The 11,354-nt window shown below is 60.5% G+C and overlaps 1 protein-coding gene across 2 annotated transcripts; it reads left to right on the top strand.

The window, feature by feature from the left end:
- The first annotated feature begins 2,995 nt into the window (after positions 1-2,995).
- Positions 2,996-10,842, top strand: TALDO1 (transaldolase 1). Of its 2 annotated transcripts, none has more exons than XM_047774862.1 (8): positions 2,996-3,149; positions 7,137-7,260; positions 8,270-8,377; positions 8,476-8,607; positions 9,739-9,914; positions 9,995-10,192; positions 10,388-10,533; positions 10,644-10,842. In XM_047774862.1, exons 1-8 carry the CDS (start codon positions 3,053-3,055, stop codon positions 10,674-10,676), a joined length of 1,014 nt encoding a protein of 337 aa, XP_047630818.1. In that variant the 5' UTR covers positions 2,996-3,052; the 3' UTR covers positions 10,677-10,842. The 2 variants fall into 2 exon arrangements, with proteins under 2 accessions (XP_047630818.1, XP_047630819.1); XM_047774863.1 differs by lacking the exon at positions 2,996-3,149 and adding an exon at positions 3,516-3,809.
- Positions 10,843-11,354: the final 512 nt, after the last annotated feature.

Below are 11,354 nucleotides of genomic sequence, written 5' to 3' on the forward strand. Positions count from 1 at the left end.
GGAAGCAGGGCCGGTTCCCTGAGATGGAGCCTAGTGTCGGGCAGTGTCGGGTGGGGGTCCGAGGGGTTAACGGCAAAGCCGATAACCACGGGGACAAAATTTAAGACACAATTGAAACAAAAAAAGAAAGACAAACATTCTCATGACCAGCAGCAGCGCAGTTCCCGTTGCACCCGCACAGCTCAGGTGGGACTCAAATCCAGCCAAGACCCAGATCCGGACTTGAACGCACTGCCATTTTTTCTTGGCCACGGCAGCGGCCTGATGTGGGATCTCAGTTCCCAGAATCAGATGGAACTTGGGCCGCAGCTGTACAAGCAGCTAGTCCCCCCCAGACCACCAGGGACTCCTGTGAACCCAGTGTCAGTTTTGGTTTTGCTCTTGTTTTTTGCCTGCACCTGCAGCATGCGGCAGTTCCGGAGCCAGGGATCAAACCGAGCACAGCAGGGGCCCAAGCTGAGCCACCAGGGAACTCCAAGAACCCACTGTCTTTCGGTTGAAATTGCTCGCCAGGCCTCAGCACTTGCTGAAGTCCAGCTTATTTATGTCACAGAAGGAGTTCAGCGAGAGGGAACGTGACAGGTAAGAAGTAGATTTACGGTGAGAAATACTGCCCAGACAGCGCGTGGGCCATCTCAGGGGGTGAGCGGCCCCCCAGACTATGAGGTGGTGAGGTTTATTTTTCTTTTTAGGGCCAAACCTGTGGCATATGGACGTTCCCAGGCTGGGGGTCGCATTGGAGCTGCACCCGCAGGCCAAGCCCCAGCCACAGCAAAGCCGGATCCAAGCTGCATCTGTGACCTACACCGCAGCTGGCCGGAACGTCAGAGGGGTGGGGAGTTTTTACGAGCTGGGTAACTTCATAGGCTAACAAGTGGGAGGAGGAGGCCAACTCTTCTCTAGAAGAGGCAGGGATTTCCAGGAACTGGGCCGCCGCCCGTGTTTTGGCCTTTACCACTGGCCTCGGAACCGTGCGGGTGCCTGCGGGCGTCTCAGCTAATGAAGCACGACGACCGTCCCCTGAGGCAGCGGGTCCCTGGAAGGCGGTTCTTCTGCCACCTTGGACCTGGTTGGTGGTAACCAGTTCGTCAGAGCCTCAAGGACGGTGCCCACCCCCCGCCCTCTTGTTTCCTAGGACTGATTTTGTCCTTAATCCCCTGGGGCCACCTTCTGTCAATGTAAAAAATGAATCAGCAGATCTAAGAAAGAAACGGAACATTCGATTTGAACCAAATTGAGGATTATAACCTGGAAACACCCCCTCAGAAGCTCAGCTCCAAGAACTGTTGTGCCCACGAGCCGTCAAGGCGTATGCGTAAATGCGTTTTTTGAGCAGGGCTGGACGTGAAATGACGTAGTGTGGACAGTTGACACAGTCCAGCTCTCGGGGTCCTCGGGGCCCTTTATTCTCACAAGAAGGAGTGCTCTTATGAAGGGGTTGTCCGGCTGACACTGGACGGCTGCTCGTTGTGGCTGTGCAGACATTTCTGCCCGTGGGGAAGGTCGGTCCGTGCATGATTCAGATACACAGTGCATAGCGGGGAGAGGGGAGGAGAAAGGGCAAAAAAATTTTTTTTAATTTTTACAGCTGCACCTACGGCATATGGAAGTTCCAGGGCCAGGCACTGAATTGGAACCACGCCTGCGACCTACACTGCAGCTGAAGCAACACCAGATCCCACTCTGCCGGCCTGGGGATTGAACCCTCACCTCCACAGCAACCAGGGCCACGGCCGGTGGATTCTTAACCCATTGCACCATGGCAGGAACTCCAGAGAATTTTTTTTTTTGCTATTTTAGGGCCGCACCTGTGACATATATGGAGGTTCCCAGGTTAGGGGTCAAATCCCAGGTGCAGTCGCCGGCCTACACCACAGCCACAGCAATAAGGGATTCAAGCCTCATCTGTGGCCTAACACCACAGCTCACAGCAACGCCAGACCCTTAACCCACTGAGTGAGGCCAGGGATCGAACTCGAATCCTCATGGATCCTAGTCGGGTTTGTTAACCACTAAGCCACAAAGGGAACAAGAAAATTTGTTATATATTTAAATTTTTCTCATCGTGCCACTTTATTTCACACTTCTGAACTTAGTACCATTTATCTGGGGCAGATTCCCAGAGGTGGGTTCCCAGAATGAAAGGCAGGGGAGAGAGGGACCCATCCTGGGACTCAGGTTCTGGAGAAAATGGAACAAGGCCTGAATTAAAGCCACCTCACGTCTCCTAGCCCCTCCCCTGGCACCAGGCCTGTCTGACCTAGTGAGGCCAGGCGAAGAGGGCCTGGGCGCCCATGCACAGGAGCACCACGCTCCCAGCACACCCCGGCCGCCTGCCCCTTGCGAAATGCGCCCTGACTGCGAGGAGCCGCTGTCCCACACCGTGTCAGGGGGACAAAGGCCCTTTTCATTGTCCCCGGAGGCGGGGCGGCCCAGATGCAGAGTGTGAGGGGACTCCGCTTGCCCGAGGTCGGGTTTAAGGCCTCCGCCTTAACTCTGTGGATCCCCGTGGACCCTCACTCCAACTTTCCCAGCGTCCGACAGAGGAGGGAAGTGACGGAGAGCGCCCATCGGGGGTCGCACCGCTCGGGGCCGCGCGTCCCTCGGCAGGGCATGGCTTCGGGGGCACTGCCCTGGGGACACACCGCTCCGGGCATCACTGCCCTCAAGTCGCTGGGGCAGGGCGCATCACTACGGCGCGTCGCGGGCGGAGCGCGCGGGACTCAGCGCTCCGGGGGGCGGCGCATCGCTCCGGGGGTGCAGCCCTCCGGGGATCACTGCCCTCAGGGGCGCATCACTGCGGAATTACGACTCTGGGGACCACAGGGCGGGAACACAGCTCCGGCGGGCTCAGGGCCCGGGAGGCCGCCAGGCTGGGGCGCGCCCCGCTGGGGCGGCAACGCCCGGGGGCGGGGCGCCGCGTCTCGGGGGCGGGGCCTCGCCCTGGCGTAGCTGCGCACGGCCCGCCCTCCCGCGCCGCGCTCGGATTGGCCGCGCCCGAGGGCAGGGCCCGCGGGGCATTGTGGGCCGCCCGCTCGCGCCCCCGCTCGCCATGTCCGGCTCCCCGGTGAAGCGGCAGAGGATGGAGAGCGCGCTGGACCAGCTCAAGCAGTTCACTACCGTCGTGGCCGACACGGGCGACTTCAACGGTGAGGGCGCGCGGGGTCCCGGGCTCCGGGGGAGGGCCGGGCGGCAGTGCGGGGCTTCCTGCTCGCAGAGCGCCGGCCGGTGCGGTCCGGGAGGGGAACCGGGGCGAGCGGGCGCGGCGTGCGAGGGAGACGCGCTGCGAAGGTCGCCCCCGCTCCCTCTCCGGCCCCTGTTCCTGACCCCCTTCTCCCTCCCGCGCCGTCCTCGGCCGCCCTTGCCCCGCCCTGCCTCCCGCGGTTCCCCGCCCCTCTTCTCCCTCAGCCCCCGCCCTCGGCGTTCCCGGCCCCGCTTTGCCCTCGGCCCGGGCCGGGGGTCTGCCCCAGGACCCAGCTCGCGCGGAGCCCGGCGCCTGGGTTTCCTCCGAGCTGCCCGCTCTGAGCCGCCAGTGGGTCAGTGTGTCAGGGGACGGTGCCCAAATGCTTTGATCTGGAAGAGACTCCAGGTCCACCTGGAGCTGACTCACGGGATCCGTTTGTGGTTACACAAGGCAGTTCCAGCGAATGTTGATCGCTGAGCGGGAGCAGGAGTTCCGGGCCCAGAAAGACCAGAAACTGCGAATGACACCACCTGCTTTTGAAACCTCCTGTTGCACACACTTCCCACCTCTGCTCAGGGGACAGCTGTGCACGCTGGTGGCCCTGGCCGGGGCGGGCCAGTTAGAGGTGAACCACGTGGGGCCAAGAAACTGCGGGGGTAAAACCCGGTGCGCGGAGGAAAGGAGAGCTTCTTCAAAACCTAGATTTGGACCATGTCCCTTTGAGAGACCTGGGGGGACCTAGCTCTCCTGCCCTCTGCAGAGCCCAGGCGACCTAAACGTCCATTATCTGGCTGTGAACAATTAAGATTTTCAGGAAAGCCACGAAACTCTCTGTGGGGCACACAATACAGAAGGGACTTCCTCCCTTTTCTGCTTTCTCATGCTGACTTGAGAAACAGGCTTTAATCCCTCTTTGGTAACTCGGAGGCTTTATCTGGCAGAGCCTGGGAGAGTGAGTAAGCGTGTTTGGCTGCTTAAGTGTAAAAGTTGGAGATAGCATGGGCTTGCGTTCACCCTGTGCTTTAAACCAGACGGCCTCGCCTGTTTTCCATTGGGTCTCACTGGCAGCAGCCACAGGATGGCTCCTTGGCTGCACCCTGCGTTAGTGTAGGGCCACCAAGGCGGGCTGGGTCCTGGGGAATGGTAGCTTATTTTATCCTTCCCCCTTTTTTCTCTTTTTACAAACACCTAAATCCAAGTGCTAACTTTTAAAAGTTTTAAATGGGGAGTTCCCGTGGTGGCTCAGTGGTTAACGAATCCGACTAGGAACCATGAGGTTGCAGGTTCGCTCCCTGCCCTCGCTCAGGGGGTTAAGGATCTGGCATTGCTGTCAGCTGTAGTGTAGGTTGATGAGGCAGCTCGGATCCCACGTTGCTCTGGCTGTGGCTCTGGCGTAGGCCGGCGGCTACAGCTTCAATTAGACCCCTAGCCTGGGAACCTCCATATGCCGTGGGAGCAGTCCTAGAAAAGACAGAAGACCAAAAAAAATAATAATGATACAAGTTTTAAGTGAATGTTAACTATTTTATTAAAAAAACACACCTGTTGGAGTCCCCATCGTGGCTCAGTGGAAATGAATTTGACTAGTACCCATGAGGACACAGGTTTGATCCCTGGCCTCGCTCAGTGGGTTAAGGATCCAGTGTTGCCATGAGCTGTGGTGTAGGTTGCAGATGCGGCTGGGATCTGACATGGCTGTGGTGGAGGCCGGCAGCTGTAGCTCTGATTTGACCCCTAGCCTGGGAACTTCCATAGGCTGTGGGTGTGGCCCTAAAAAAAAAAAAAAAAAAAAAAAAAAAAAACAAAAACCAAAAGCATTTGTCGAAGTTGCCTTGCGGCTCAGCAGGTTAGGCATCTGGTGTTGTCACTGCAGCAGCTCAGGTTGCTGCTGGGCTTGGGCCCAGATGGTGAATCCTTTCCTTGATGAGGTATATCCACAAATACTACGCAGTTATAAACAGCGCATTTGATTTTGTGGTCCTTTTATGAACTGAAGGTTCTTACTTTTGGGGAGTCACGGGCTTCTTTGAAAATATAATCAAAGCTGTGGAGGGATTCCGTGGTGGCTCAGTGGCTTAAGGACCTGGCATGGTCACTCTGTGGCATGGGTTCGATCTTTGGCCTGGGCATTTCTGCATGCCAAGGGCATGGCCAAAAGAAAGCTGTGGGATTCCCCATTGTGGCTCACTGGGTTAAGAACCTGACTAGTGTCCATGAGGATGCGGGTGCGATCCCTGGCCTCACTTTCTGGGTTAACAATCCGGCATTGCCACAAGCTGCAGCGTAGGTTGCAGATGTGGCTTGGATCTGGCATGGCGGTGGCCGTGGTGTAGGCTGGCAGCTACAGCTCTGATTCGACCCTTAGCCTGGAAACTTCCATATGTTGTGGGTGCAGTCTTAAAAAAAAAGCTGTGGCCGCTCTTCCCGGAACAACACCCTACCGCAAGCTTTGCATCAGTTTAAGGGTCCCTGAAGCCAGAAACCCATCTGCTGACCCCAGATATGCCTTAGTGTTTCGTTGTTTGTTTTCTTGGGTTTTTTTTTTGTTGTTGTTGTTTTGTTTTGTTTTTTTTGCTTTTTGGGGCTGCGTCCGTGGCATGTGGAGGCTCCCAGGCTAGGGGTGGTATCAGAGCTACAGCTGCTGGCCTATACTACAGCCACAGAAATGCGGCATCCGAGCTGTGTTTGCGACCTACACCACAGCTCACGTTGATACCAGGTCCTTAACCCACTGAGCAAGTCCAGGGATTGAACCCGCAACCTCATGGTTCCTATCGGATTCATTTCCGCTTCACCGTGACGGGAACTCTTTGGTTTTGCTTTCGATTTTGTTAAAAGTCCCCTTTATCAGGACATGATAATTTTCTCCAATGAAAGGCACCGGCACCGTATCTGCCGCGTTACTCTGGGTTTTGACGCACCTGTGTGAGCGCCACAACTGGGCATTTTTTCCCATCTTGTCATTTTGAAATAATTACAGACTTACAGGAAGTTGTGAAATTAGCCCACGGAGTCCCATGAATCCTTCCCCCATTGTTCCCCAGCGGTGACATTTTATGTGACTGATGCGACGTCAGAACCAGGAATTGGCCCTCGCGTGACGCTGAGCAGGCTGCAGGCTAGGCTCCGAGTTCACTGGTTTCCCCTGTTCGGCTCCGTGGCGCCTGACAGCTGCCTTCCTTCCCTGCTCTCCGTCTCTGTAGTTTGGCATCAAAGATGCTTCCAGAGCTCCCTGGTGGTGCAGCAGGTTAAGGATCCATCATTGTCACTGCTGTGACTCGGGTCCCGTCCCTGACTCGAGAACTTCCACGTGTTGCCGTCAAGGCCAAAGCAACTTGTCTGACTTGACGCGGCTAATCCTGGAGGCTGAGTGGTAGGGCGACCAAGAGCCCTGGGCAGCCTGGGACCCCAGGCTGATTAGCGGGAAAGAACTCTTATGTTAAGAGAGGGTAGTTGGTGGAGCTCCCGTCGTGGCGCAGCAGAAACGGATCCAACTGGGAACCATGAGGCTGCGGGTTCCATCCCTGGCCTCGCTCAGTGGGTTAAGGATCCGGCATTGCCGTGAGCTATGGTGTAGGTCGCAGGTGTGGCTTGGATCCTGTGCTGCTGTGGCTGTGGTGCAGGCCAGCAGCTGTAGCTCTGATGAGACCCCCAGCCTGGGAACCTCCACCCATATGCCGTGGGTGCGGCCCTTAAGAAAGAAATAGTTCAAGATCTGTGTCCGGTCCCCCTGGGCCGACCTGGGCTCCAGCGCCTCTCCCAGCCGCCTCCCTCCTCTCTCCGTGGTGGTGTGCAGACCGCTGCGCCGGGCCGCCTTCCCGTGTGTGGCCGCGCCTGGCACAGAAGACACTCCAGGCTCTGCGGCTGTGTTGTGGGCTTCCGGGGGTTGTCTCGGGTCTGGGTGGACGCGAGCGCTGCACTGACTGTCCTGCTTTCCAAAATTACTTCCCAGCCATCGACGAGTACAAGCCCCAGGATGCCACCACCAACCCATCCCTGATCCTGGCCGCCGCGCAGATGCCCGCCTACCAGGAGCTGGTGGAGGAGGCCCTGGCCTACGGCAAGAGGCTGGGCGGGTGAGCGCCCCGGGCCCAGCAGCCCCCCGCTGTGCGGGGCTCCCCTCCTGACTCAGTCCTCAGGTGTCTGAGACTCCGGAGGCAACGCTGTGTTCCTGTTTATCTTTGTCGGCTTTGCTGGCCGACATCGACACGTGGCAGACAACACGCATCGCGAGTAAACAGCTGAGTTCTGTTTGCAGGAACACCTCTGTCCAGATGCAGGATGTTGCGCCCCAGCAGCCCCCCTTTGGTAGCCAGTCTCCCCTTCCTGGCGACCACAGACCTGCCTCTGGCATCGCGTTATCCCTGCACCGCGTTCCTGGCTGAGAGCACAGAGCACACGGCCCCATGTGTTCTGGTAAAGGTTGGCAGCGGGCAGCCACGGCCCGGCCCCGTCCCGTCTTGGGGCGCCTCCTGGAAGGCTCCCAGGGCCTCCCTCAGCCCCAGACCAGCTCTCCTCCCTGTAGATTGGCCTTTGCTGGCGTCATTTGAAATTCTCCTTGGGATCGCACTCAGCTGAGTGGCCCTGCAGGGAAGCGGCCCCTGGCAGTAGCCGCCCAGGCTGGCCTGTTCCTTTCTGGCACTGCCATGTGCTGAGGTCAGATGGTCGTGTGACAGTTGTTCTGCCCACTGGACCTGCCCTGCCCTCCTCCAAGAGCACCTGTCTGCTGCTTCCTGTTCCCTCTGTCCCTTCCTGGCATTCCTGGAACTGGTGACGAGGCGGAGCCCTTCATGGTCACCAGACTGCCCTGTCCAGCCCCTGCGGGTTCTCACCCAGGACGTGCAGGCTGGAGACCTTTCTGGTCCACTGTGAGCAGCGGGCGACTTCCAAGAGCTGGGAAAGGCCTTTTTCCCCCGAGGTGAAGGGCCTTGGTTCGGGAAGAGGAGCAGGCTGTGGAGGTGGAGGGTGTCTCGGCGGCTGCACAGCGTGAACGCGCCCACCAGTCGTGCCTGGACAGAGCCGTTTTCTAAACTCTGCTTTTAAAGCTAGCAAGCGTCTAACCTGATTTTTCCCCTGGAATTTCAGGTCACAAGAGGAACAGGTTACAAACGCTGTCGATAAGCTTTTTGTGTTGTTTGGAGCCGAAATCCTCAAGAAAATTCCAGGCCGAGTATCCACGGAAGTGGATGCCAGGTAAAGGGTCCCCACGGAGCAGCACAGCTGCTCCCGGGCCTTCCCGCCGAGGGTGCCCTGCGGCTCGCAGGCGGCCCCTCACGGCCCTGCCCTCGCAGGCTCTCCTTCGACAGGGATGCCATGGTGGCCCGCGCCCGGCGCCTCGTCGAGCTCTACAAGGAGGCCGGGGTCAGCAAGGACCGCGTCCTCATAAAGCTGGCGTCCACCTGGGAAGGCATTCAGGCGGGAAAGTGAGTGTGCCCGGGGCGGAGCCGCCCTGTGCCCTGCCCGCCGGGTCGTCCTCGTGTCTTCCGCCAGCACTGCGGAACGGGGTTGGCACGGGAAGCTCCCCTGGCGCCCCACGCAGCTGGGAATGCATGGCCGTCTCCCTGTCACCTGCGTGTCCCCCCACCCCCAACCTCATGCCCTGGGACACGCCTGTTCGGGGCTGCTTCAATAGGCTGCACGAGGCCCGTGGCTTCCCTTGCTTGGCGCTGCTTGAGGTTCACACGTGCTGCGTGTCGGGGCTGCGGTCCTTCGAAGGCTCGTGTGTGTATCTTACGAGTCTGCCCTTCGGGGACAGGCGGTGGCTCCTACCCTTGGAGCAGTTGTCATGCGCGCCTACCTGAGCAGAGGTCCTGGTGCTGTGGTCACTCGATGTCGGCGGTCAAAGCTGCCCTTCTTTTGCGGCGGGGGGGGGGCACCTGCAGCATATGGAAGTTCTCAGGCAAAGGGTCGAATGGGAGCTGCAGCGGCCGGCCACAGCCACAGCCACGAGGGGTCCAAGCTGCGTCCGTGACCTACGCCTCAGCTCATGGCGACGCTGGTCCCAACCCAGTGAGTGAGGCCGGGGATCCAACCCGCACCCTCATGGATACTCGTTGGATTCGATATTGCTGCACCACAGCGGCAACTCCAGAGCTGCCCTGCTTGACCCTTCGGTCAAGTGCCAGAGGCGCCTCTAAAACGGTCCGTTGGGACGGGGGCTTGTGGCTGGACTCAGCCCCTGGCATGTGGCAGAGTGGCCGCGGCCCCGTTGTCAGGGTCGACCCCGGGGGGCATGTGGACTTCCTGCAGGGGCGCTGGGGAGGGTGTGGGCGGCCCGAGCTGCCCTCTGTGGCGAGCAAGGGGCCTGGTCTGAGCCCAGGACACAGCTGGGCTCTCAGGGGACCTCTCACCCTTGGCCCTGTTGTCCCATGTGAGGTTCGCAAAGGAATTCTGATCACTCACAACCCACTCGCCGGAGAAACGCTGGGAAGATTCCAGATTTGTTGGCAGCCACGGTGGAACGATCCTGTTCCTGCCCGGGTGCCGCCCGGGAGGGACGGCCTGGCACAGCCTGCCCCGCCGCCCCCCCCCCACTCACCCCTCTTGCCCCCCAGGGAGCTGGAGGAGCAGCACGGCATCCATTGCAACATGACGCTGCTCTTCTCCTTCGCCCAGGCCGTGGCCTGCGCCGAGGCGGGGGTGACGCTCATCTCCCCCTTCGTGGGCCGCATCCTCGACTGGCACGTGGCTAACACGGACCAGAAGTCCTACGAGCCCCTGGAGGACCCCGGTGAGCCCCCTGGGGGCTGGGGGGGCCGGGAGGGGCGCGGGGCTGGGGCCAACGTGGCAGCGCCCGCCTCGCCCTCGCAGGCGTGAAGAGCGTCACCAAGATCTACAACTATTACAAGAAGTTCGGCTACAAGACCATCGTCATGGGCGCCTCCTTCCGCAACGCGGGCGAGATCAAGGCCCTGGCGGGCTGCGACTTCCTCACCATCTCGCCCCAGCTCCTGGGGGAGCTGCTCAAAGACACCAGCAAGTTGGTGCCCATGCTCTCGGCCAAGGCGGGTAAGCCCCACCCCGCCTCAGGCCCCGTGGGCACGCCTGCACCCCCACCACCCGAGGGTGTGCGCCATAGAGCCGGCCCCCCCCACCAGCACCCCCGGCACGGGGCGGGGGGCCGGGTCTCCAGCCGGGGCGGGGCCGCACTGGGCTGTGGAGCCACAGAGCGGCCCTGAGCAAGGCTCGGGCGCGTGTCCCCAGCCCAGGCCAGCCCCCTGGAGAAGGTCCACCTGGACGAGAAGGCCTTCCGCTGGCTGCACAACGAGGACCGCATGGCTGTGGAGAAGCTCTCGGATGGGATCCGCAAGTTTGCCGCAGACGCCGTGAAGCTGGAGCGGATGCTGACGGTGAGAGCCGGGTTCCGGGTGGCTGTCGGGAGGGCCCTCGCGGGGCCGCGGGGGCGCGGGGCGGCCAGCAGCCCGGAGTGCGCACCGGCTCACCGCCCCGCCGCCCCTAGGAACGAATGTTCAGCACAGAGAACGGCAAATAGCGCGGCGCCCAGGCGGGAGCGCAGAGCTGCGCCGACTGACGGGGAGCTGGGCTCTAACTGCACACGCCTTCTGATGGGTCTTGCATTTTTTACTAATTGGAGCGGGGACGAATCACAGATTCCTGATTGTCTAATTCTGCTCGGCACATTAAAGCCGTCCCTTTTCCCTCCTGGTGCTTCATTTCCCACGCCGACTGCAGCCTGGGCTGGCGGAGGTCGCCTGGTCGAGGGTCCGCTGCTGGGCGGTGACCTTGACCCAGGCCTGGCCCCACCTGAGTGCTTGCTCTGTGCCAGGAGCCCCCACTGGCCCCCAGGGCGTGCCCGTGGAGTTGGACGGGAGGGTGCCAGGCCCCTGCGGAAGCTGCCCAGGGCCTCCTGGGTGTGCAGGTGCCCCAGCCAGGCCCTCCCTCCTGTCTCTGTTCCACCTGCCCTGGGGCTGAGGTGAGGCACAGGCGCTGGGTTCCACGTGTGACCATGGTGCCCCCTTGTGCGCACTGCAGTGCCCTGGCCACCAGCTTCAAAACCTCCCACCACACCCTCTGGACTTTGCAAGGGACAGGTGTGCTGCACTGGGAAGGGCCCAGTGGGGGTGATGGGGGTCCACTGGGTGCCCCTCCCGCCCCTGTGACCAGCCTCTGTTCTTGAACCGTGAGCAGGGACAAGGATCTGGGTGAGGTG

The sequence above is a fragment of the Phacochoerus africanus genome, chromosome 4, assembly GCF_016906955.1.
Source record: "Phacochoerus africanus isolate WHEZ1 chromosome 4, ROS_Pafr_v1, whole genome shotgun sequence".
Classification (NCBI taxonomy): Eukaryota; Metazoa; Chordata; class Mammalia; order Artiodactyla; family Suidae; genus Phacochoerus; species Phacochoerus africanus.

Excerpts from the sequence above, each read along its gene's own strand:
- TALDO1 (XM_047774862.1), top strand. The coding sequence starts at position 3,053 with ATGTCCGGCTCCCCGGTGAAGCGGCAGAGGATGGAGAGCGCGCTGGAC. Across the intron at positions 3,150-7,136 it reads CGACACGGGCGACTTCAACG|CCATCGACGAGTACAAGCCC; the intron begins GTGAGGGCGCGC and ends ATTACTTCCCAG. Across the intron at positions 10,193-10,387 it reads CATGCTCTCGGCCAAGGCGG|CCCAGGCCAGCCCCCTGGAG; the intron begins GTAAGCCCCACC and ends GCGTGTCCCCAG.